Genomic DNA, 27,484 nt, shown 5'->3' with positions numbered 1-27,484 from the left:
ATGAAAATGTTACAAGGACATGTTTTAAGACAGTCACAGCAGCACCAGTCTAACGCTCACTCGTAACATTTACTGCCCCCCCCCCCCCACTGCAGTTAAATTTGCAAAGCAAATTCAAGTTTACCCGAGTGTCTTTCTCACCCATCTGCAAATAACAAAATGGATTTTATATATTTTTTAAATCATTTGCTGAGGGAAATTCGCCTGTTTCACACCTGGGTCTATTTTCCCAGTACAATTAAATGTTTCCCCTTCCACCGCCTCTTCAATTTGCCGAGGCAGTTCTGTCAAGTGTGGAATTGATGGGAAACGTATTTTAGCATTAATATCACTGAGGAACTCAAACCACATTTAAAGTTTGTTGGCTCATGAGCTATCCGCAGTGCCACTTGATGAAGTTTTTAAAGGATGGTGTGACCTCAACTTTCCTTCAGGCATACGCCATGAAATGCACAAATTACAAAGTTACAATTTACAAATGAAATTTACAAACAGGAGTTCTGTGAAAGGGCAGCAGCGGCTGTGACCCATCCAGGTCACTTCACCTAGTGGGGATCCACTTGGGGTTTACAGTTGTCCAAATCTGAGGCTTTCATTGTTAAGGGGCATTAACACAAATCTGCAGAACCACGGGGCGAACCTAAATGAACAGTAACCGTGGAAGTGTCACTGCGGAGCGGAATGTATTGGGTGTGGAAGATATTAACGTTGAACTTGGTTTATACTGACCCTCAGAACCCCGAGGCGCAGGTTGGTGTCTGATCGGATAGCAACTTTTGAGAGACACTTTCTTCGGATTAATTTGACAACAGGGCCTTTTATTTTTCCTGCCCTTGTTGCCAAAAGCCTCCGTATTTCCCCCTACTTCTATTCAGAGTGAGTTTAGTGCACCTTCCTCTGTCCCCTCCCTGTTCCATCAGGCTGGAATTTGCATGACATAAATCAATCAGAAAAGTTTATTAGAGTAACAGGCGAATTCTACAAGTCGACAACTCTAATTTATCATTTTATTCTGTCAGATTTAAAGAGTCAACGTGATTACAACTGCACATTTTTTTGCACAAAATGGACACAATAATTGATTTTTTAAAAGTATCAAATGCAGATGCACCAAAAGTAATTCCAGACTTTTCTGTGTTCGACAGAATCACGTTGGTGCTGAGATCTTGGTTTTTGGATTAAATTAAGTCGATCGGTATTTATTAATAACAACTGGTAAATTAACAGAGCATCGTATTAATATGGAACAAAATCGTCATCTGAAAAAAGGGTGGAAATAAAATAGTTTGGTAATTTTAGGCGTTAATCGAATGCACCATCGACTTCTCGAATACTGCAGGCATGGATTGAGTGGGGCTCAGAATAGCTCGAAATTGAATCCTAAATGTCAGTTCTGATACTTGTCAATTTGTCCTTCCTGTCCAATTTTTATTGGGAGGGGGGAGGCGTATTTTATGATTTTTTTTAAAAACGGAAGATACGCTATCTGTCCGGTCCGGGGGGAGAGAGAAGGAAAGTGAGTGGATATTGATTTGTCAATAACTCATTAATGCAAAGTCAGTCCAGGGAGATGATAACAAAGGAACGCCGCCCTCGTGGTCTAGGAACCCGCGCATATAAAAAGCAGCTGAGATCCCTAACAGCTTCAAAAGAGAACTGAACACTGCTGAGTCCAGATAGACACACTCTCACACACTCACACACACAGACTAGGATTTGCTCTGATCGACGACAAGACCTCCTGACAATAAAGGTAAGTACACATGTATTTAAAAAAAATGCAAAATGTGTTTTTTTTTCAGATTCCCAACAAGTCGATGTTGTCCCCGCGTAACTTTTCTAACCTCTTTTTCCAAATGGTCAAGTGGGTGAGGGGATCTGTCAGCAAAGACCAGTGGATAGAAACTTGGATGGGCACCACTTCATATCTGAATAGTGGGGCAGACTAGCTTTGAAGGTCTAACTATTTAATGATTGTTGGCTGTCATTCCAAGGACAGGCAGGTAGCAGATTTCCACCATTGTTGTAACTAATGTCTGAGGTAAAAGCTGAGGAGGAATCTAATTCACCATCAGAAGAGAGAGAGCAACAGCACGGATGCTCTCGGTAACTACACCACTGCTGAATTAACTAAACTGTTTCAAATTTAGAAAAAAAAATAGTGTGTTGGCAGTACCTTTTTGATTTGGATTGAGGAGTATATCTGCATGATGTGCACAGGGTGCACTGACTGATTGCAACTTATTGTGTTGTCTGAGAATCTGCATCATGTGAGTTTATGTGGCTCATTTTTCAGTCGAAGGGGCCCCCTTTCTACCAAGCACAATGATGTAAATTATTCTGTCATAATATCTTTAACTTGTTGGGGTATGACTTGCTCGGAGCCTATTCTGCAGCATTTTAAGTCTTTTGTGTAATCCTTGCAAAACTTCGATGGTACAATGGAATCCGAGTTAACATAATTAGATTTCCACATAATTAATTTTCCAATTGTATTCATGCCCGAACCCAAGTGAGTGGGAGTGAGACCAGCATAGACTTATATATTTAGAGTCACGGTTCATTTACTCAAACTCCACTGCATTGTTTAATGTTCTACATTGGCTTGGTTCTGAGTGAAGAAAGCATTCATTGATATATCTTAAGTAGTAGCAACAAGAAAAAATAGAAATATGGATAGCTTTTATGGTAACTCACGGGGATACATAGATCAGTTGACTTTACTGATTCAGTTCAACACGATAGGTGCCAATTCGACGAATACTGACACAAGTCCAAAGAACTCATGTAGAGATTGAGCTTGAGTTAACTCAGCAAACAAGGGATAAAAACATAAGGAATTAGAAAGTGCAGATCTGCAGAAAAGGAGTAAATAATTCAGAGCCCCCACTTTTACCATTAAGGTCTCGAATCCTTTCGGTGATAGTTTAGGGTTTATTCAAACTCATTGAAACGTTGGCATCCCTTATTTGTCCTCCCGATACTAATTTTAGTTTCTCGGTCTCATCTTTTCTTTTGTCTCTTCATATCTGACAAGTGCTCAGTTGTATGAAATGCAAATGGAATATTCTCTTTTTCCTTTCTCTTATAATCAGACTGATATCTTTTTCAAAGATTTGGATGTTGGTTATATGGTTTGCAGTAATTTTAAATATTATGAATCACATGTAGAATTTCATGATTAATTTGGATGGCCACTTCATCAGATTTTTACTTCCCTCTTGGGTTCCCTCTAATTGAATTTAATGATGGCTTTGTGTGGGAGTCTTACTCCACTGGCCATGTTCATGATTTCCTGAATTCCTTCATTTGTTTAAAGCTCACCCATTTATGCTCAATCCTCACCGTGCCACTTTAGACTTTATTTTGTCGTCTATCTCCCTCTCTATCTTTCTCTCTCTTTCTCTCTCTGCTTGTAACTACCGCCACCGTGAGATCTGGGTGTCACGTTCGCCTGTTGCAGCGTCCTCACACATCCGCTGTAGCTCGTCTGCAAACTCTCGGTGACACCAGTCATCCCACTATATCTAGGTTGGCCCCTCTTTCTGCTGCCCTCCATTTCTCTCTCTGAAAGTGATCCCTGTAGCTTTACAGTGGCGGTCAAACTTCCAAAATACTGGCTTTATTTTCTGGATGTCACTTTCTAAGAGTTCTTTTTGTTCTTGCAATTTCACGCCCCTCTTCCTTTGCCTCATGTTCTACATATGGGATTTAGATCATAGGTCTTAGCAGCATCATTTCAGTGGCCTCTGTTTCCTCCCACAGGCCTTTATTTATTGTTCAGGTTTCTGGGAGAAACTGGAAAATGGATAGACTGTGGCAACTTATGAGATTTTTTTCCTTGTTACAAGCTTGAGTTTCTTGTTGTTAACACATCCTTCATCTTCACAAAATTACTTCCGACTATTTCTAACCTTCTTCTAACTTCATCATCGCACCTGCCATCTTCTGATATTATTTGGCCCAAATAGACGCGTTTACCTCCTTATTCCAGTGTGACACCATCCACTTGAATGTTCACTCTTGTCTCTTTGAAAGTATTCCTTCCGATTACCAATACTTTTGTCTTTTTGGTATTCGTTCTCAATCCATATTCAAAGCTTCTGGATTTTTCCTGATCTACAATATTGTGTGGGTCTTCACAAGTTTGCTATATTCCCGCCTACATCCGGTGCATCTGGCGCATATTAAATTTAGACAAAACATTTTGCATTTTCAGGTAATTGGAACCCACAGGAGACTCAATGAATGCACTTTGCCTCTAGTTATTTATTTTGCAATTATTTTTGGAGCTATTCTTTGAATTTGAGTTTTGAGTACTTCCAGGTCTGTTCTTAATCTGATCTCTAGTAGACCTGATCGACTGGAGCTTGTTCAATGTTGACCGTGTGCAGATTGATCTCTTTCTCCAACACTCACTTCTTTCCCCCTCCCGCTGCCCACCACTTTCCCTAACTGGCACCAGTTTGGTTCTTCGGCTCTCCGATTTGGGAATTTCACTTCTCACCACCCATGGTCGATTGCCTTTCCATGCCCCTGCAGCAGTAAAGTTCAGTGGTGCTGTAACCTCAGTTAGTAAAACCAAATAAGCCTCTTTTGGTAAAGAACTGGACAAATTCTTCATGCCAGTACAAAGCAGATGCTGAACATCTAAAATAAAAACATCTGAAATAAATTCAGCAGGTCTATTGCTCTATTTAAAACTGCAAGCTCAGTTTGAATCCTCTCTGTGTTGCAATCATACTTCAATGTGAGAAACACTTTTGAAATTGTTCGAGGGTTATAGTAGTACAACGTTAATGATATAAGTATTTAAACCAGATTCTAGATAACCTGGTTACAATAAACTTGTTTATTAATGCCTTTTGCTGATTTCACCAGCTGATTCACTTGGCATGCAGTGCTGAATTTGGCTTTTCCTTCCCTTTGTGACAGATGGTGGCCATTCAGAAACCTTGGACAACCCTGATTGCTCTTGCTCTCTGTGCGCTGGTGTGCCTCGGGACCTTGGTGGATGCCTATCCTCCCAAACCTGAGAACCCAGGAGAGGATGCACCCCCAGAGGAACTGGCCAAGTACTACTCCGCTCTCAGGCATTACATCAATCTCATCACACGGCAGAGGTAAGCTGAAGACGCACATCATTGAATATGCAAGATAACAAACAAGTCAGCAACAATTCGCACTGCATATTTATAACTCACACTACAGTCAGTTCCTGCTGCAGATCATTAACAGCGCTAAGCAGTCACCTCATGTGATTGATTTGCTTACTTTACTCCCTTTGTGCTTCAATTTGCATAATATAATTTTCTTTTCAAAGTCAGCATAACATTCCGCAATTGCTTAGTGGGGAAGTTCACTCCTGCAGCACTGTACTGTAGTTGTCAACATATTTTCATCTTTGTAAGATGATAGATATGGAGCAAAACATTGGGGGGGGGGGCTAGCTTTATATGGGATAGTCTTCACTTGCCTGGATGCGTACAGCTCCAACAACACTCATGAAACTCAACATCACCTAGGACAAAGCAGCCTGCTTGATTGCTCCCCCTTCCACAAACATTCAAACCCTACACCACCGACGAACAGTGGCAGCCATGTGTACCATCTACAAGACGCACTGCAGGAACTCACCAAGGTTCCTTAGGCAGCACCTTCCAAACCCACAACCATTCCCATCTAGAAGGACAAGAGCAGCAGATACCGGGGAACCCCTCCACCTGGAGGTTCACCCCCGCGTCACTCACCACCCCGACTTGGAAATATATCGGCATTCGCAGGGGCAAAATCATAGAATTCCTGCAATGCATAAGGAAGCCATTCAGATCCTGCAGTGCAAAGGAAGCGATTCGGACCATCTGCACCGACCCTACCTCGGCCCACTCCCCACCCTATCCCTGCAAACCCGTAACCCCACTTAACCTTTGAATACTAAGGGGCAATTTAGCATGGCCAATTCACCTGCCCTGCACATCTTTGGACTGTGGGAGGAAACCGGAGTTCCCAGAGAAAACTCAGCCAGACACGGAGAGAATGTGTAACCACCTCACAGGCAGTCAGCAAAGGCCGGAATTGAACCCGGGTCCTTGGCACTGTGAGGGAGCAGTGTTAACCAGTGTGCCATCATGCCGTCGTTAATCCTGGAACTCCCTCCCTAACAGCACTGTGGGTGAACCTACACCTCGGCAACTGCAGCAGTTCAAGAAGGTAGCTCACCACCATTTTCTGAAGGACAACTAGGGATGGGCAATAAATGCTGGCCTAACCAGCGAAGCCCACATCCCGTAAATGAACAATTAAAAAAATAATGGTGCTGATGAGACCAGTCCGTGAGATTGGATTGGATTTGTTCATTGTCACCGAGGTACAGTGAAAAGTATTTTCCTGCGAGCAGCTCAACAGATCATTAAGTACATGAAAAGAAAAGAAAATACATAATAGGGAACACAAGGTACACAATGTAACTACATAAGCACCGGCATTGGATGAAGCATACAGGGGTGTAATGTTAATGAGGTCAGTCCATAAGAGGGTCATTTAGTAGTCTGGTAACAGCGGGGAAGAAGCTGTTTTTGAGTCTGTTCTCACGTTTCTGTATCTCCTGCCCGATGGATGAAGATCGAGTGCAGCACTGTGCTATACTATTTAGGCCAGTCTCAGATATCCTCTCTGGCCTAAGGAAAATTAGTTTTCAAGTGGGCTTCCTACTTGTGACTACTATCTGGTGACTCTTGCTGGAATGTGTCTGTGACTGGATGTTGGGTGAGAACAGAATGAAGCTTGGCTCTGAAGTCTCTCTGATTCAAATAGGCTGCCACCATGTACCGTTCAGGCTCACACTTGGAATTTGAACAGTTAGCTGAGGCATTTGCAGTGACTGGTGCCTGCAGAGCATGAGTCAGTGAAAAGAAGTCAAAACAAGTTTAAATCTTATGTTTCACACAATGCAGCGATATGTGAGCAACATTTACAAATTGTCTTTGAACAAAAACACTCTCCACTGTGACCTGCAAAACTGATTTTTCTTATTTGGGAGCCCTTAAATTCAGGACTAGCAATGTTCTAGGAAGTAGGTCTAGTATTCGATTTGAAAACATTGCAAAGTAATTAACTTAGGGAGCACAAAAGGCATTAAACAAAACTGTTTAGCTGAAAGTACTCAGTTAAATAATTGCTGCATTTGGATCAAGCCATCATTCATATTTGGCTATTATCTATATGCTGTCAGATTATTCCCAAATAATAATAGTATTGATAAGATGGTTCAGACATGACTAATAGCATTCATGAATAAATCAATAATGAAAGATTTGCTCAAACTTAGAAAAACATCTTAAAGCTTTTCTCATCAGATTGTGGGAATGTGGGGTGGCACAGTGGTTAGCAGTGCTGCCTCACGGTACTGAGGACCTGGGTTCGATCCCGGTCCCGGGCCATTGTTCGTCTGGAGTTTTCACATTCTCCTCGTGTCTGCGTGGGTCTCACCCCCACAACACAAAGATGTGGAGGGTAGGTGTATTGGCCATGCTAAATTGCCCCTTAATTGAAAAAAAATTGGGTGCCTTGAATTAAAAAAAAGAAAAAGAAATTGTGGGAATGCGAACTAATTGATTTCCAATAAAAATATATGAGTGCAATTTAATTTCTAAGATGCGTGGATTGGCCATGTTAAATTACCTCTTAGTGTCCAGTGATGTAGGTTGGTTATGGGATTGGGTGGGGGATTAGGGCAGAGCGGAGAGGAGAGTCGACCTGGGTAGAGTTCTCCTTCAGAGGGTTGGTGCAGACTTGATGGGCCAAATGGTATCCTTCTGCACTGTAAGGATTCTATGATTCTATGATATCTGTAAGGTTGACCTTACACCAGCAACTAATAATCAAACCTATTGAGACTCAATGTCTTATGTTTATAGCAAGTACAGACTAACTATTTACTGATTACTTTGCGTAATACTTCAATATATTACAATCCAATTAACAATCCCACAATTAATTTCTCATGTTTTTCATTCTTTCATAAATTGCATCGCACAATGAGTTTTAAACACAGTGCTTATACCTCAATCCCAGGTACAGACCACCCTACAGATTAGAATGTATAGAAAAGAAGGAGCTTCCATTTATATAATGCCTCTCACAACTTGAGGATATGCCAAAGCACTTTATATTTGTTGAAGTGGATTTGAAGTATAATCACTGTTGTAATTTAGAAAGCATCACAGCTATACTCACCGGCTAGCATCACCATTACAAGAGGAACAAGTACCCAGGCACTTTATTCGCTTGGAAATCAGCATTCGAGGGCACTTGTTTATTTCAAATAGTGTTCCAAGCATATTCTGAAGAAGTTTTACTTCTTAATTTTATTTAACTTAATAACATGTGCTGCAGTCTATCCTGTTATGCTGAAAATGGCGAGTGATGCTGTAAGATCCCAGTGGCGATAGTGTGTTACAGATCACTTGGGGAGTTCAATTTGCAATGGCAACATGCACTTTTCCATGTATTTTGTAATCCAGAACAATGGATATTGATGGTTGAGGCTCCAACTTTCTGTCCCTCACATGACTGACCAGGAATCTCTACCACTCTTGCGACCTGTGATTGGAGTGTGTTGGAAGGATTTGCAGATTGTTACTCACCTGTACCTTCCTTAGCCATCATGTGTTGGGGTGGGATTCGACGCCGGAGAGGGTAGCACAAGTGAATAGCACTGTGGCTTCACAGTGCCAGGGTCCCAGGTTCGATTCCCCGCTGGATCACTGTCTGTGCGGAGTCTGCACGTTATCCCCGTGTCTGCGTAGGTTTTCTCCGGGTACTCCGGTTTCCTCCCACAGTCCAAAGACGCGCAGGTTAGGTGGATTGGCCATGCTAAATTGCCCTTAGTGTCCAAAAAGATTAGGAGGGGTTATTGGGTTACGGGGATAGGGTGGAAGTGAGGGCTTAAATAGGTCGGTGCAGACTCGATGGGCTGAATGGCCTCACTCTGCATTGTATGTTCTATGTTCTATTCTCTCTGAGAGGCAAGGATCCGACCCACTGCATCACAAGGTTAAGATCCCAATACACTAGCTCAACATATTCATCTATAATTTCAATTATACCTTCTCATTCCAATTACATGTTTCTGGCATGCTTTATTATTTAGTGCATGATTTCCTGACATTATCTCCAGTTCACTGTTTGAAGAGAACAGGGTTTTGAACTCTGCTTCACCTCATAATGCCCAGTATAGTAAAAGCCCTGTTATATGTACACTTTGCCATTCATTATTGCTTTATAGGTGAAATTAACTTGACGTTTAATTCATCTTTTGGCTCAAAACTCTGTTCTGCTTTCTAACACCGACCTATGTACCTGTAAAGGGTTAACCTAAAATAAAAATAAACCTGGCTTATGCTGAACCTTGTACGACTGACTATAGCCACTGTATCAGATTGGAATGTTGGAGTTAATTAAAGTACTGACCTCATGCTTTATGTTCCCGTCCTGCTTTAATCTAAAATCTGACCGTTCATTTGCTGCATCTTTAATCTTGTACAAGCCAGCAGTTTACTGGTCGTACCTTCACATTGGCAGCTTTTTAAATGCTAATTTTAACAGCATAGCTTCAAAACACCACAATAAAAACACAATTACCTGGGAAAGTAAGTTCACCCGAAAAAGATTATCAAGAAAGAAAATTGAAAATGTGAAATTGAAGCCAAATATTCCAAAAATGAACAGGACATAATGCAGAATCTTTAAAGGTAGATTAGGTCAGCAGCACCTTTTAAAAAATTAAATCCAACTGTTTTCCTTTCCAAACACAGACTGACTTGTATATTTCTAGCATTTGCTACTTTGCTGTTCATGTCATATTGCACCGAGTTATCCGTATAGCTGGACGAACATCAGAGTATTTAATGGGGTCCTCGTGTTTATGCATTTTCTGCAACATAAAGAATATTCAACAGCTTTGACAACCAGGGTTTGTTTTCCTCACACTGTTGCATTTGGCAAGTGATTCCATAGTGTCTTTTCCTAGGTCCTTATTGAAAGTACAGAATGGATTCCTCTTTATTTTGGGAACACTTAGAAAACCACACTGATTTTTCAAAAGTTGATAATATATGTGAATAGCAGCCACTTTGCCCTCTTGGCAGCACTTTACTTAAGAAGCAATGGACAATTGGCCTATACTGTGCGAAGCAACAGGGAGGCATAGAGAATTCTAGTGTAATTTTTCAATCATCAGTTTCTCCGCGTTGTGTAACAGTCCCAACCCTTAAATTATCTCTCTCCTCCATTCCCTAGTTCACTAAGTCATCCAAATTGCAAGAATTTAGCAGCCCTAACGCGATGTATTTAAATCCACGATAAAGCAAAGGAAGAGTCTGTTATGAATACTAATCTATTAAAATTTCAACTGCTAACTGAGCCATTTCCTTCTTGTTCTCCCTCACGTGCTTCATATTTACTGCCTCAGCTCAAACATACATTCTTGGAAGAATATTGCAACGTTGTTAGCGATTGGGAGTGATTGATTAAAACTTATCACACCCTCCCCCCACACACCATATGGTGGTGCCTCATGAGGGTATCTTCAACTGATGCTTAGAATCCTGAAATGAACTTGAGAGCTGATCAAAATGCACTGATGAAATTATTAATACAAGGCCAATTGAAATGTTCAAACTTCCCAATCAAAGGCCATTTTGTTTCGTTTTGCCTTAAGGGTTCTGGGAGGGAGGTATTACTGCGTAGGTTGCTGTGAGCATTTTATTTACAGCAAGTAAACCTTTCACAAATTAAATTCCTCGGCGTCAAAATTTGTGAATTGAACACTTTTATCACTTTTTGCATTCTGGTGTGTTCACACCAAGAAGCTGCGTTGCAAAGTAAAGCTCCCCCTCCTCCACACTACAACAGGAGCTAATCTAAATTAATAACAACACTTGTCTGTCAATTTGGTAGTTCCATTCTCTCCACCAGATAGTAATTCCTGGACAGTCATTCTGGCAATTTAGTGCCGACTCGTCTGCAATTATGAATTGTTTTGCTGAAGGGAACAACTGTCATGTGAACTGGGTTAAGACTGAAAAACAAATTTCACATGAGTTATGTCCATCGATATCCAGAATTGAAAGAGACACTGAGATTTCATCAACCTAGGCTGGATTCAAATCTGTGATTGAGGTATAAACATCATAGAACATACTGTGCAGAAGGAGGCCATTCGGCCCATCGAGTCTGTACCGACCCAATTTAAGCCCTCACTTCCACCCTAACCCAATAACCCCTCCTAACCTTTTTGAACACTAAGGGCAATTTAGCATGTCCAATCCACCTAACCTGCATGTCTTTGGACTGTGGGAGGAAACCGGAGCACGCGGAGGAAACCCATGCAGACACGGGGAGAATGTGCAGACTCCGCACAGTCTGTGACCCAGTGGGGAATTGAACCTGGGACCCTGGCACTGTGAAGTCACAGTGCTAACAGCTGTGCCACCGTGCTGCCCACTGGTAGCACCTCACATATGTTCAAACCTCACTGTGCTATGCAATTTATGAAAGCAAAAAAAAAAAGACAAATTAATTGTGGGATTGTTACTGGACTGTAGTACGGTGAACACTGCCACAAAGCGATTGGTATATAGGTAGTCTGTACCAAAACACAGGTAACTTATATAAAAGTAAAGGTAGTGAAATGCACTTACTGTCTTTGGCATATTAAAAGGTTTGAGCTCTTTTAATATCACTCCATTCACTTCCTGATTTAAACATGCCATTATTTTCCTCAAATATCACCACTTTTCACACTAAATTATTCACATATGCTACCGGACTCCTTTATTTTCTTGTCACTCCATTCTGACTCAAGGGTTCACAACACTCTGTAAATGGAGCATGTGAACAGAAATCTCTTCAGCATTGTAATTATCAGTCACTGCAAAGTGGGACTTGTTCATCGCATGCAGATGCGATCACAGAATGGTTCCGTCTCGCATGTTCACCCTGAAGGAAGCTGTCTGGAGTGAAACTTAGGGTGGAAATTTATGACCCGTGTCCGGGGGGAGGGGGGCAGAGCCCATTGTCTTCGGAGGGACCGGAAGATCCCACGGGCGGGAGGGTCTGTAAAAATTCACCCTTACTTTGTACTATTTATAGAATGGTAGAATCCCTATAGCGCAGAAGGAAGTCATTCCGACCCTCGAGTCTGCACCGACCAGGCCCACTGCCCCGCCCTTTTTCCGTAACCCCACCGAAACCTGCATATCATTTGACACTAAAGGGTGATTAAGCAAGGCCAATCCATCTAACCTGCACACCTTTGGACTGTGGGAGGAAACCGGAACGCCTGGAGGAAACCCACATAGACACAGGGAGAACATACAAACTCCACACAGATAGTCACCCAAGGCTGGAATTGAACCTTGGTCCCTGGCACTATGAGGTAGCAGTGATAACCACCGTGCCACCATGCCGTCAGACTTCAGTTGAAGCAATGAGAGCCTTCTGCATTATCTTGCTGGAACATTGCTAATGAGATTCTACATGTGTCTAGAGAAGAGGATTTGGACTGACTACCTATCAGCTGTATTTACATGGCATTTGAATTCCAATGCAGGAAGTCTCAGCTTCAAATCTTTGCACACCGTCAGTGGGTTTCTCGAGCTCCTGGCTATGTTTAGGGTAACATAGGATGAAACTCCACCTTAAGTGAGTACCTCAACTTGTTGGTCTCCAAGATTCTTTGATTCTACCCTTCCCCGTATGACATACAGGGAAGGTTTGGGCAAGAGTTTAAAATGTTGAAAATGCTCCTTCCTAACCACTTTGTTCCCAGCTGCCATAATATTAACAGTGGTGATTCAGACCATTGGTAAGGCTCCCACTAAAAACAGGTAGGCGCTTACTTAAAATGCCCATATTCCAGCCCAATGATATCACCAGCACCACAACATCATTCTAACCTCCAGCCAGGGAAGTCCCACACCATCTTCTGCTCGGTTGGACGAGCTGACTTGCCAAAAGGGTTCAAAGTAAGTTTCAAAGCTCTCTGCCTCTCTGAAATCCATCGAATCCATTGAATCCCTACAGTGGATAAGAAGGCCGTTTGGCCCATTGGGTCTGCACTGACCTTCCGAAAGCGCACTCTGCCCAGGTTGACTCCCCCTGCCCTATCCCCATAACCCTGCATATTGATCATGACCAGTGTACCTAATCTGCACATCTTTGGTCCGTGGGAGAAAACCGGAGCACCTGGAGGAAAGGCAGACAGACCTGCAGAATATGCAAATTCCACACAGTAATCCAAGACAGGAATCAAACCCGTGTCTCTGGCACTGTGAGGCAGCTGTGCTAATCACTGTGCTACCTTGTGGACTTGGCAGAGTAGGAGTGCTCCATCTTCTCCCGCCAATTGCAACTGCCAAGCACAATTGCCATGGAAACTGTCCTTCCACTGATGGCCCTCGCGTTGCTGCCCGCCAGGCCAAGTAGTGAATCTGGCTATCTGTTGGACAGATGTTTACTTTATTTCAAGGAGGCCTCGGACCTCTGACCTCTCTGGGTTCGCCAGTCACGACTTGGCTCATGAGTACCCTTCCCGATACTTCCCCCGCTGTACCAAGCAAGGCCTCAGAATCTCTTAGCTATATGAGAAAAGTAGAGCTTGGAGTCAACACTGAAAGAGGTATGAGGAAAAGAGGAAGATAAAGCTATAAATGGGAAAACAAAAACAGAATTTGAATTACCAAAGTATCTGCACTGAAACCGAAGAGGAAATTAACAAAAGCAATCTTAATTTTTCAGACCATTAAATTTAATGAATTAACAAGCTCCATTAATATCTAGCTCTGAGCACAAAAATCACTTTAATAAATTTCATCTGAGTAGAACAAAGACATTTTACAGGGCATTCTGCACCTATCTGACATACAGCACCCAGTCACCTCTTTGTAGAGAATGTGTTGACTCTGAGGCCTCCGCCAGTGGTTCACATCCACATTTAATGTCTTTGCCTCCATTAAAACAATTCCTCTCTCTCAGCCTGGCAAGGCACCTCGGAACATTTTACTGTGTTAAAGGGATATACTAGGTCATTTGTTTAGTCCCAACATACTTTATATGGGGAGATAAGAAATAGGAGCAGGAATAGACTATTTGGTCGCTTCAGCCTCCTTTACTACTCATGGCTGATCCACTTTGCTGCCTTGCTCCCATCACACTTGACTCCCTTGTAGATGAACAAATAGGTCTCTTTTAAAGTACAGTTACTGTTGGTAGGCAAGCAAATTTAGCATCCAACCTGCAGACAGTAAAGCTCCACAATTAGCAAACAAATGAAAGGCCAATTAATAATAATCGTTTATTGTCACAAGTAGGCTTCAATGAAGTTACTGTGAAAAGTCCCTAATCGCCACATTCTGGAGCCTGTTTGGGGAGGCCGGTATGGGAATTGAACCCGCGCTGCTGCCTTATTCTGCATTACAAGCCAGCTGTTTAGCCCCCTGTGCTTTTTTAAAAAAAAATTTAGATTAGCCAATTATTTTTTCTAATTAAGGGGCAATTTAGCGTGGCCTATCCACCTACTCTGCACATTTTTGGGTTGTGGGGGCGAAACCCACGCAGACACGGGGAGAATGAGCAAACTCCACACGGACAGTGACCCAGAGCCGGGATCGACCCTGGGACCTCAGCGCCGTGAGGCGGTTGTGCTAACCACTAGGCCACCGTGCTCCCCTGTGCTAAACCAGCCCCAATTAATACACTTGATGTTGGTTGAGACATGAAAATTGGTCAAGACACCACAAGACTCCCTCCTCCTTGAACAGTGCTATGCATCTTTCACGTGAGCAGGCAAATGGAGCCTTAGCTTAACATTGCATCAAAAAGAAAATACAGCAACGCTATATTATTACACTGAAGTAACAATCTACATTCTGTGCTCAAGGCCCAGAGTGGTTTCTTTCTGACTCAGGTAGGCGATTTACACCTGGCAAATTTTATGTATGCGTAGATAATGACACAGGTAAAGAACAGAGTGGCAAATGTGTATTTAACTTGTCATTTTTAGAATTTGCAGCTGTACAGCTGGTGCAAGCATTAACCCAAATGCCTCCGACATTCACCAGTCACCATTGAAGAAAATTGGTGCAGCTTCTGCTGCACATTTTTAAAATTATTTTGTGGGATGTGGGCACTTCTGACCAGGTCAGCACTGGGGAGGCAGTGGCGTAGTGGTACTGTCCATGGCATTATTAATCCAGTGACCCAGGGTAATCTCTGGAGGCTTGGTTTTGAATCCCGCCAGGGCAGATGGTGAAATTTGAATTGAATAAAAATCTGCAATTAATGGTCGAATGATGCGCATGAAACCATTGTCGATTGTGGTAAAATCCCATCTGGTTCACTAATGTCCTTTAGGGAAGGAAATTTGTCATCCATACCTGGTCTGGCCTACATGTGACTCCAGACCCACAACATTGAGATTGACTCTTAAATGCCCTCAAGGATGGATAAAAAATGCTGACCCAGCCAGCGACTCCCACATCCTGTGAACAAATAAAAAAAAATAGTTGTCCATCCCTAATTACCTTTGAAGAGAGTGGCTCACTGGGATATTTCAGAGAATAGTTAAGAGTCACCCACATTATTGTGGGTCTGGGGTCACCTGTAGGCCAGACCAGGTAATAGTGGCAGATTTCCTTCCCTAAAGGACTTTAGTGAACCAGATGGGGTTTTACAATAATCAATAATAGTTTCATGGTCACCATTACTGAGACTAGCTTTTAATTCAAGACTCTAAATTGAATTTTTGAACACATGCTCCCAAAGCATTAGTTTGGGCTTCGAGACTATTAGCCCAGTGACATTATCACTAAGCCACCAACACTGAACAATGAAATTTTTGAATAGACCTGGGCCAAATGTGCTTCAATTCAACATTTTTCTGGAAGTGGAAGGGTTTTTCTTGCCCCATTCGTATGCATGTGGGCTACTCTGCAACAACATGTAAGGCCAACTTTAATGTGGGAAAGTAGTTGAGAAGATAGTTGTTTTTTAACTGCAGGAATGTCAGCAGATTAATAATTGCAATGGGATGAATAGAAGAGGCACGACAAAACCAAACATTTCACTGAAGCTGATATCATTGTTATATAGACAACAACAACAGTGTAGGTTTATATAACACCTGCAACGTGCCCACAGTATTTCACAGGAGTATTATCAAGCACAATTTGATACCAAACTACATGAGCTACGAGGACAGCTATTGAAAAAGGAGGTAGATTTTAAACAGGAGAAAAAGGTGGAGAGATTTAGGGAAGGACTTGCAGAGCTTAAGAATTGGAAGTTGAAATGTACATAAACCTCAATAACAATGAATTTGGGATGTTTTGATGAGAGGATACCATCAATACCCTCACAACAGTGTGTCAAGGAAAGGCAGTGGGAGGGCCCCCAGTTCTTATCAAACTATTTCCCAGTATAAACTTCAGGAGAGGCGGTGAGAGAATTGGTAACAAAAAACACAATGGTCTAACAGTTCATGCAAAATAAAATCCTGAATGTAAAATTATTTATTTATTTTTTTAAAACATATTTTTATTGGCATTTTCAAAATTAAAATTATTTTTAACAAAGTTCATTATAGTGCATAACCCATAGTGATCCATGACATCGCATCACTAAACAAGAGGAGATTGAGTTCTGATTTATCTTCTTTCGGATGGTATATAAAATCTTATTCACAACATTTCTTCATTTCATAGAATATCATAGAATTTACAGTGCAGAAGGAGGCCATTCAGCCCATCGAGTCTGCACTGGTCCTTGGAAAGAGCACCCTACTTAAGGCCATGCCTCCACCCGATTCCCGTACCCAGTAACCCTACCGACCTTTTCCTCTGGTCTTAAGCTCTTTTTCTCACATCATTATCCTCCACAGTCATCCTTGCATCCCTCAGCCCTCCTCAGCCTCTTGGTATCATTTAACGTATGGATTTCCTAGTCATCTCCTGCTTTTCATGTTAGCATATCTTTTGCGTCATCCTCTCAGTCAACTTTTCTCTATCACCGTGCATTTCATTCCAACTCTCCTGATTTTCCTGCTCACTAAAAAATCTAAAGAGGAACGGTATAAAAAAGCTTGGAATGAGAGGTTATTTAACCAACCAAACCTCATGTCCAATGAACTGGGTAATCACCTTCATCCAATCCATTACAGCTCCTGAAGAAACATTTATCAAGTTTCTTGCTGTATCTCCCAAAGGTAAAAGCAGAAAATCTATCTAGCATTTTTCCATGCAATATTCATTTCTGACTAGAATTCATTTTCTTTCTAGCATACTCCATAAATAATTTAGTTGGAGAAAAACCTTTATTGATAAAGTGGGTAGAATGTGGAACAAGTGAACTACAAGGAACAATTGAGTCAATTTGCAAGGATGAAAAAGTACAGGAAGGAGAAAGGAATAGAAGGATAAACCAAAAGGATGAGATGAAGTAGGATAGGAGGAGGCATCAATACACCTGCATAGATAGACCAGTTGACCGAATGGCCTGTTTCCTGTGCTGTAAAGTCAATGTCAGGTATTTAATGATCCACATTTTTTATCATCCTTAAATCCATAAGGAAAGTGACCTTATATTGGGTGAGATCTTCCGGTTGTTCACTCCGGTGGATCCTCTGGTCCTGCCCATTCCCCACCCCCGCCATGGGTTTCCCGGCGGCGTTGGATGGATTCAATGGGAAATCCCATTGACGCCGATGGGACCAAAAGATCCCACCGCCGGAGAACAGCGGACTGACTCCCATCATCGAGAAACACGCCACCATGAGGCCAGAGAATCTTGGCCATAATCTTTTCGATAAAGTTATTTATCCTATTCTCTTGAAAACACTGTACCAGCACGCTTAATAGCTACTTCCAAATATACTATGTTCCTCAGTTTGGTTCCTGTACTGCAAACAAATTATGAGTGGAAAATGGAATACCCATTTTATCACACTGCCGACAAAACAGTTTACATCTCATTTGTGGGTGACATTTTGAAACTCTTATTTGTGGAGTTGGATCAGTATTCACTCTTTGCTCCTCAATATTTTCTGCCATAATATTCAGAATTGATATTCTTCCAAAGACAGTTAAAATAAACCAAATGTATTGATACATTTCCCACCCAATAATGTTTATCGTAATCAAGATGTGTGCATGCAAGTTGTAGAAATCTGTGTGAGCTCATATTTTATTCTAATTATAGTAGTCGGAAAAGATGGCGTGTGGAAGGTATTTTGAAATTCTGTTGTTTACTATAAACAGGAAATTAAAATTTCAGAATTGAACTTGCTTGTTTTTTCTTTCTCCCCAATAGATATGGAAAGAGAGATAGTCCGGAAGCTTTGTCAGATTCCCTCTTTGATGAGAGCAGTGATCACATTGGGAGGTCAAGGTAAATATAGTCTGAAGAAGCGTTTCTCATGGTTACAGCTCAGTGTCCTACAGGGAAACGATAGCGACTCACATTCGCTCACAAACACTTTTCAACCTACCCAGTAATTACCATAAAACGGCAAAGATGATTCACTATCTTTTGTTTCTAACTTATTCAACTTTCATTTTCGTTTAAATCAGAGTAATTCTTTCAATTTAGAAAGTAATCCCAATTGAAGAAAATGACAGTGTTAGTAAAGTAAAACATTGTGACGTTCTATGTAATGCTGAAAGCAGCAGCATCAAATTGAAAGAAAAAAGCATGCAATGTTGCAAAGTTTAGTGGCAGGCTAGAAGATTGTATTTTAGAAACCATCAAAGGATGACAAAAATATTAGAGGGAGAAATTACATGATGAGTAAACTAGCAAGAAATATAAAAAGAGACAATAATAGCTCATTGAAGTATATAAATAGGAGGAGAGTAGCTAAAGTAAACATTGATCCCTTTGAGGATGAGATTAGGGATTAATAATGGGGAACAAGAAAATGGCAGAGACGTTTGAACAAGTAATTTAGAAAAATCACTAATACTAGAGAAAAAGTACTCAGAAAACTAATGGGACTAAAGGCTAACAAGTACCCTGGACCTGATGGCTTGCAGCCTACAGTCTTAAAAGAAGTGGCTTCAGAGATACTGGGTGCATTAGTTGTACTCTTCCAAAATTCTCCAGATTCTCGAAAGCTACCAATGGATTGGAAAACCACAATGTAACACCCTTATTAATGAACGTAGGGAGACAAATCAGGAAACTGCAGACCACTTAGCCTGACAGATTTCATTGGATGATACTTAGAAAATCATAATAATATCAAGCAAAGTCAAAATGGTTTTATGAAAGGGAAATTGTGTTTGACAATTGTAATACAATTCACTGAGGATGTAACAAGCAGGGTGGATAAAGGGGGACCGACAGACCAAGTTACTACACAACACAAAATAAGAGCTCATAGACTCGGGAGTAATATATTAGCATGGATAGAGGATTAGCTATCTGACAAGAAACAGAGTTGTCATAAATGTGTCATTTTCAGGTTGTCAACTGAAATTAGAGGGGTGCCACAGGATCACGGTGGCACAGTGGCTAGCACTGCTGCCTCACAGCGCCAGGGACCTGCCCGGTCTTGAATGACTGCCTATGTGGAGTTTTCACATTCTCCCTATATCTGCGGGGGTTTCTCTGGGTGCTCCAGTTTCCTGCCTTAGTAGGGTAGTCTCTCAGAGGGTCAGTGCAGACTTGATGGGCCAAATAACCTCCTCTGCGCTGTAGGGAGTGTATGGATCAGTGCTAGGGGCTGCATCAGTTTACAATCCATATTCATGATTTCGACAAAAGGACAATTCAGTCCAATTTTCTGACAAGATAGGAAAGGAAGTTGTGAGGAGGACACAAAGGGTGTGCAGAGGGATATAGATAGGTTAGTGAATGTGCAAACATCTGGGAGATGGCATATAATGTGGAAAAATGTGAGGTTGTCCATTCTGATGAGAAGAATAGGAAAGCATAATATTTGAATCGGCAGACTGTAGAATGTTGAGGTATGGCGGGATCTGGATGTCCTTGTACATGAAAAAGTTAGCAGGCAAGAAATAAAAGCAAGGCAGTGGCATGTTGACTTCATGTGAGCATATTGGAGCATAAAAGTAGGGAAGTCATGTTACAACCATACAGTGTTGGTGAGTCCATATCTGGAGCACTGAGTACAATCTTGGTCTTCGGGAAATTTCATATTACAATGAGACTAGTTGTCTCGCTCTAACATGCAGATTTGCCAAAAGGTGATCCTGCCCACAATGGGCGGGATTTACATCGTAATGTCTCGCGTGATTGCATTAGGTCTCACGAGGCATTGCAAACCGGGTAGATTCTGGGAGCGGGGTCTCCGAGCTCCGATCAGCCAAGCTCTGCGCAGTGCGCTGCTTTTTGGGTGCAGAGTGGCTGTTCGATCGCGTCTATTAGATTGGAACCGGGATTATATTCAGGTCACAATTCATGTCAATTTGCTAAACTTTCTACAATTGTTCTGTAACCAGCGGAAAAGACGGTGGCCGGGATTTTCCATTGCGAGTCAGCCTCCCTACTGCTGCTAGCGAGGATGGAGAATTTGGCGCTCAACCAAATCTCTCATTCCTAGCAATGGGACCAGAGAATCCCGTTGCCATGAACAGACTTAAAATTCCGCCCAGAACCAATACTCTGCACAGAAAGGGACATTTTTAAAGTGGGCAAAGTTTGGCAGGAAATGATTTAGTGTGCTCAGTGTTATAATCCGAATAACGAGACAACATTTTATGGTTCAAAGATTGGCTTTCTATCTCTTAAAAGCCAGCCTCAGATCCGGACCTTTTCAATGCCAGTGTAATTTTAAAAAGGTTTCAATGTACTGGAACCCTGGATTCTAAATGAATAAATCAAATTTAAAAACCCATAAGAAATAGAATGAACTCAAATATTTGAATACAATTCAATCCCTTTTCTGAGAATGAATTATGTGTGGGAAAGCTGTACAAACAGAACATCACGGCCCTTTGTAATCCCTTATTGTGAGACATTTCTCAATATGAATGACCTGATAACACAGGTTGTGTGGTACATCTAGCATTTGATGGTGTCATGCGATCACGCAATGGCATTGATATTATTTTGATAACTGGATGAACAGCCCTATAATGTAGGAGACAACAGTGAACATTAAAAATGTGTTGCCAGCAGCAGAACATATGGAACCTATGCCGAGTCGTTGAAAACATGGTTAGTTAGGTTTGCATTATGTTGCACGAATACATGAAAACTATATTATTAAATCTAAATTAAAATGACAAAAAGTTCCATTCCAAAAATGATGCAGAAATGTTTATTTAGATCTGAGATTTATATCAACTCACTACATTGTCTTATGTGTGATGCAAATGTATGACAGTCTTTCAACCATTTTCTGCTGATTTACGTCTTCATAGCAAAAAATCCCGAAAGCAGCGAGTTGGTATCCACAGTTTCAGCACAGTGGTTGGTACCACTGCCTCACAGCACCAGGGACCTGGGTTCAATTCCGACCTTGGGCGATCAGTCCAAAGATGTGCAAGTTAGGCGCATTGGCCATTCTAAATGATCCCATAGTGTTCAAAGGGTTAGGTGGCGTTACGGATATATGGTGGGGGAGTGGGCTTGGGTAGGGTGCTCTTTCGGAGGATTGGTGCAGACTTGATGGGCAGGATGCCCTCCTTCTGCGCTGTAGTGATTCTATGATTGTCTGTTGGAGTTTGCATGTTCTCCCCGTGACTGTGTGGGGTTCCTCTGGGTGCTCCGGTTTCCTCCCACAGTCGAAAGATGTGCTGGTTAGGTGGATTGGCCATGATAAATTGCCCCATCGTCTGCAAAAGGTTAGGTGGGGTAGCTGGGTTGCAGGGATAGGGGGAATGGCTCTAGGTAGGGTTGGTGCATTCTCGATGGGCGGAAGGGTAAAAACACAGCGTAGGGGTGTGAAAATACACTAACAATAACAGTTGTGTCTCTTTATGAAGGGAGGTCTTCTGACGCAGTGGGTAGCCTCCCTGCCTCTGAGCACGAATCACCAGGTTTGAGTCCCACCCCAGAGCTTGATGGCCAAGGAAGGTGCATTCATTATGCCGCCAAACAGATTGAGTGTCAAACTGCAAAATCCTTCCAACTTGCCAATGTCAGGTGGTAAGACCAGGAGAGACTCCTGGTCAGCTGCGGTTGACGCCGGTTGCTGCCACCTCAACCTATAAGCCTTTGATAACAGGCTCATGACCAGCTTGAGGAAAAACCAGATGAAAATCTGCCTTGTGCAAGCACCAGGTGCAGGAAGAGAAGCAACAACAAAGGAGTTATAAGACACTAAACATGCGATTATAAAGAAAACGTGATAGCTTCCTCCATGGACAAAGAGCCTTTTGAAACATTTTTTGCTGGCCAGAAGTACTCCAAGTGTTATCCTCGTCCGAATAACTAATGTCAAATGCATTTGTGGATTAAGCTATGAGGTAGCTTTTAACTTGAAGTGGGCTTCCAGTGAGCTACCTCTCAGGTGACATAATTCCCTGCTTGCAAGAGATAACAAGGAGCAATGGTCATTTTAGCAGCTGGGCCTCACTTAGCAGTGCTAATCCAGCTACCACCCATTCTGGGCTGGAAAGGGAGCAGAGTGGTATCTGGGAGGAGAAGATTGTATGCCCTGGGTCAGATTTGGAAATACTTTTCTTGTGGGTCTGCAGGAGCAGGTTGTGCTCATCTTGGACCCACAAAAGTAATATCGTGACTAACCCGAAGGGCTGCATCAACCTTCCCACCAGTTGCTGAGCTGGTTCAGCCTGTTGGGAAAAACAGACACACTTTCCCATTTCGAGCCTGGTTAAAATGCCATCAGGGTCCTAATGCTTTAACAGGAGCCAGTTTGGTAAAAAGAATGCACATCTGCATCCCAGGGGTTAGAACATAGAACATACAGTGCAGAAGGAGGCCATTCGGCCCATCGGGTCTGCACCCTCAAACTTAAGACCTCACTTCAACCCTTAACCCAATAACCCCTCTTAACCTTTTTGGATACTAAGAGCAATTTAGCATGGCCAATCCACCTTACCTGCACGTCTTTGGACTGTGGGAGGAAACTAGAGCACCCGGAGGAAATCCGCGCAGACACGGGGAGAATGTGCAGACTCTGCACAGACAGCGACCCAGCGGGGAATCGAACCTGGGACCCTGGTGCTGTGAAGCCACAGCGCTAACCACTATGGTACCGTGCTGCCCAGAGAATGTGCAGATTCCGCACAGACAGTGACCCAGCGGGGAATCGAACCTGGTACCCTGCTGCTGTGAAGTCACAGTGCTAACCACTTGTGCTACTGTGCATCAGATAAAGTAGGTTGAATTTGAAGAAAGCAAGTCACCTAATAATTTTTAACTGTCCGCCCATTCAACTTCTGCTGGGTCATTAGGGTTAAAATTAATCTTTTTTTAATACTATAATAAAACTCAATCTTCTGGGAAACAGGGTGCCAGCAAAAATTGCCAAATTTAAGTTTAATAAGACTGGCTTTCCAAAAATCTATCTGTGACAAAATTAGGGAGGAGCTATTGCAAACAGTCGGAAAGATGGAAAAGATTTCAATTGCCGGAGGTGGAAAGGTGCATGCATTATTATTACTCACAAGAGAGTGTGCAGTTTGTTTTTCCTCTTCAATTCAACAAAGCTCAAAATAACTGACTCCAGGTGAACCAATAAGTAGAACATTGTAGACTTAAATGGATCCTATTTTTGAGTAAAGATATTAAAAGCGTCAAATTATATTATTTTCAGTCATAATTTATTTACTGTCCTGAATATGCAAGAACCCTGATCATTTCTATAGCATGTTGTCTATTACCTGTTTGCATTACCGAGCTGTTTTGAATTTGCCAGGGGAGGAGTTCCCTTTTCATGGGCACACTGTCTGAGGGAGCCAGAATTGCGAAGGTGAGAGGGTGGGGGTTCCTGAAGAAAGCCACTCCCCTATCTTTCCATTCAACCCCCCCTTTCCATCAGCGACTCTCATCCGGGGGGCATCATCCTATCCGCACCTATCTCGAACTGGCGATCTTCAATGGTAGGCCCTTCTGTAGTACTGGCAGTGGCCACTGTTTCTGTTGGCGCTGCTGCTACCGGAGGGTTGCGGCCTCTAATTGGCTGACAATGCCTGGGGCATTGGGGATCGGGGCTGGCGGGGAGATTGGGGGGGGGGGCTGCGGAATGGGACGTTATCAGACAGGAAGCTAATGTTGGCCAGGCAAGTGCCTGTTTGCAATGAAATGGTGTTTGGTCTTCAGCGAAAAGTGCCTTGGGACTCCCACCATTCCTCCATCTGGTGGATGAGGCCTTCATCGCCCGCATTAAACCTTGGCCACTGTTTCCAAATTCACATTCAGATCAATTTAAATTTCAAATGACAACAGTGCCCATTATTTATTACAACAGCTTTGGGACATTCACACAGCATGAGGCGATCACCTTGTCTGTGATCTGAAAAACCAAACTGCTAATTCAGTCGAAACTCAATTAAGATTCACTCAGCTGCATGCATCTATATATTTAATGGTTTGTTCGACAGAATCACAGTTCTGAAGATGAATACTTTGACTAAACTGAAACAAAATTGAATCTAATTCTATATGAAGTGTTATAACCCCTCGGGGGGGGGGGGGGGGGATGACCCGGTTAATCTCCCCATTAGCCTCCTGGAGGATGAGCCCCCCCCCTGCTGAGGACTGGATCCACGGGATAGTTTTAAAAATAAATTTGGAGTACCCAATTATTTGTATTTCCAATTAAGGGGCAATTTAGTGTGGCATATCCACCTAACCAGCACATCTTTGGGTTGTGGGGGTGAAATCCATGTTATCACAGGAACTCCACACGGACAGTGACCCAGGGCCAGGATTCAAACCCGTGTCCTCAGCGCCGTAGTCCCAGTGCTAACCAGTGCACCACCGTGCTGCCCTTATCTGCGGGATATTAACTCAGGACCTTAAAAGCCGGCCCAGGTCGGAGTCGAACTGCAGAATAGCCCCGGGTGGGACTGGGACTGTTACATGTATATACTTTACTTTGGTAATAAACCATTCATTTGACTCTCCTTCCCGGAATCCTCTCTGACTATTAAATTGTCGACGAGGATGGGATGTTTTAACTCCCGCGACACCCACGTGATCGACCCAATTAATCTCCCCATGAGCCTCGTGGAGGACAGGCTCTGCCCCTAAGGGGGATAGTTACCGCAGGACCTTAAATGCTGGCTCAGGTAGGAGCCAAGCTGCATAGTCCCGGGTGGGACTGGGACTGTTATTGTATATATTTTACTTTGGTAATAAAGCATTCATTTAACTCTCCTTGCCCAACTCCTCTGTGACTACTAAATAAAGTTTGATGAGTATAATTTTACATCTAACCACTAGCCATTTATTTGCATGCAAAATTAGCATGGTTGATCATTTTTACCTGTTTTGTAACATTGCTTTCAAACTCTTTGTTAGTTCTTTAATATTCAGCTTGACAGAATTTAGTCTCTATTCTCATTTATTATTTCCTCTATTTATTCTTTACTGGCTCATTTCTTTGTTCTTTTCCACTTTATTTCTAAACTCTGATGATGTCCTGACTTGAAAGGATACAGAACTCTGAAATAATGGGTACTGCTGTATTTTATCAAAATGATTGGAGAAGCATAAGGTCAATCTCCAGAAACACGTTGAGAAGAAAATTGTATTTTGTTTTATTGAGAATGCCAAGTGAAGGAGTATGCTGTGGGTAAAACAGATAGGAGAAATGACAAATAAATCTAAGAATAATGGTTGGGTGATATAATGTGTTCCTTGAGGATGAAGGAATGCCAGTTTGATGAGTCACGATTTAAACACAGGGAAGTCATAAAGAATAGGAAGAGCATGTAAGGTGGAATAATTGAAGTTTAATGTAATCTTTAATATTTATCTCATTAAGCTGAAATACACCATCATTGAAATATTTCAAATTGATGTCCATTTCAAACACATATTTAGAATCATAGAATCCCTACAGCACAGAAGGAAGCCATTTGGCCCATCAAGTCCGCACCGACCCTCCGAAAGAGCACCCTAACCTCAACCCACTCCCTCCATCCCAGTAACCCCACCCAATCTATGGGTCAATTTTTAACACGGCCAATCCACCTAACCTGCAGACCTTTGGACTGTGGGAGGAAACCAGAGCACCCGGACCATGCAGGCACAGGGAGAACTGCAAGCTCCACACAGACAGTGACCCAAGGCCGGAACTTAACCCGGGTCCCTGGTGCTGTGAAGCAACGGTGCTAACCACTGTGCAACCGTGCTGCGCAAAGGCAAGAACTGGGGGAATTTAAACTTCAAAGCGCTATTTGTAAACTTAAGTGGAATGACAAATTAACTGTGAAAATCTGTTGGTTATACACACTCTAATAGTATCGTATGCTACCTGTTTACCAGTAATTTTTAAAAATCATAATTGATATTATTACTGTAATTTGGTGCTAATTTCAAATTTGAAGGGGCAGTATTTTTTATCAACAATGAACAATTTAATACATACACTTGAAGGATGATCCTGTAAAGCCTGAAAATAAATCATTCAGTTCATATTAGTAACAAACCAAGCTGATTTGTACTTTGTCAGTGTTTAAATGGACCTGTACCTAATGTACAGTGAAATCTAATGCATGTATTTGACTGATTCTCACCAGCTTCCTTATTACTTTCCACAGGTATGGTGATTCCTTGATGTGGTGATTCCTTCCTCTTTGTACCTTGTCTACCTTTTGTGTCTTTGCGTTTTAATTATGGTGCAGAAGGACCGGACCTCTAAAGAATTATGTGAAGACTACACTAAACCAAAAGGATCACTGCATGCAAACCTTTTTCATGCATTGAGAAACCATTGAAGCTTTTTTGTGGCAGACAATTGTACATAATTTATTGTTAAATATAATATATGGCAATCAAAATCAAAATGTGGGGTCTCTCTGAGAAAAAAAATCTTCTGTTTGTATTGTAACAATGTTGACGTGCAATTAAAGTTTAATGGATGAATCAAATTTGCAAAAGGAAGTCTGTGCGTCTGTGAAGTTACATTTTTATTTCCTGAATGTTCTGAACAAACTGACCATTCAATTTGGAAAGACGTGAAAGAAAGCATTTGTGTAGCACCCGTCTTGATCTCAGGACTACTTAATGTCCTCCACAGCCAATAAAATACTTTTGAACGCTTGTCACTATCGCAATGTAGGAAATACCCACAGCCAATTTTCGCACAGCCAGGTTTACAATTACCAGATAATCTATTTCAGTGAAGCAGGTTGAGGAATAATATTGTTTTGGTTACCCTTTGGGAACTCCTCCGCTCTTCTTTAAATAATACCATCTTTTATGTCTCCCTGAATAGCCATGTAGGGCCTAGGTTTCAAATCTCTTCAAAAATATAGTGCTTTCAACA

At 42.1% G+C, this 27,484-nt stretch overlaps 1 protein-coding gene across 1 annotated transcript; it reads left to right on the top strand.

Moving 5' to 3' along the window:
- Positions 1-1,551: 1,551 nt before the first annotated feature.
- LOC119954460 (peptide YY-like) lies at positions 1,552-27,090 on the top strand. The gene is made up of 4 exons (XM_038779682.1): positions 1,552-1,753; positions 4,936-5,123; positions 18,367-18,444; positions 26,757-27,090. Exons 2-4 carry the CDS (start codon positions 4,936-4,938, stop codon positions 26,779-26,781), a joined length of 291 nt encoding a protein of 96 aa, XP_038635610.1. The 5' UTR covers positions 1,552-1,753; the 3' UTR covers positions 26,782-27,090.
- The last annotated feature ends 394 nt before the right edge of the window (positions 27,091-27,484 follow it).

Source organism: Scyliorhinus canicula, chromosome 19 (genome assembly GCF_902713615.1).
Source record: "Scyliorhinus canicula chromosome 19, sScyCan1.1, whole genome shotgun sequence".
Classification (NCBI taxonomy): domain Eukaryota; kingdom Metazoa; phylum Chordata; class Chondrichthyes; order Carcharhiniformes; family Scyliorhinidae; genus Scyliorhinus; species Scyliorhinus canicula.
The sequence above is the reverse complement of the archived record's forward strand: the minus strand, read 5'-3'. Positions and strand labels throughout refer to the sequence as shown.

What these genes read in the sequence shown, in the direction of transcription:
- LOC119954460 (XM_038779682.1), top strand. Translation starts at nt 4,936, where the DNA reads ATGGTGGCCATTCAGAAACCTTGGACAACCCTGATTGCTCTTGCTCTC. An exon ending in AATCTCATCACACGGCAGAG is followed by an intron (nt 5,124 to 18,366) that starts GTAAGCTGAAGA and finishes TCTCCCCAATAG; the next exon opens with ATATGGAAAGAGAGATAGTC. An exon ending in GATCACATTGGGAGGTCAAG is followed by an intron (nt 18,445 to 26,756) that starts GTAAATATAGTC and finishes TACTTTCCACAG; the next exon opens with GTATGGTGATTCCTTGATGT.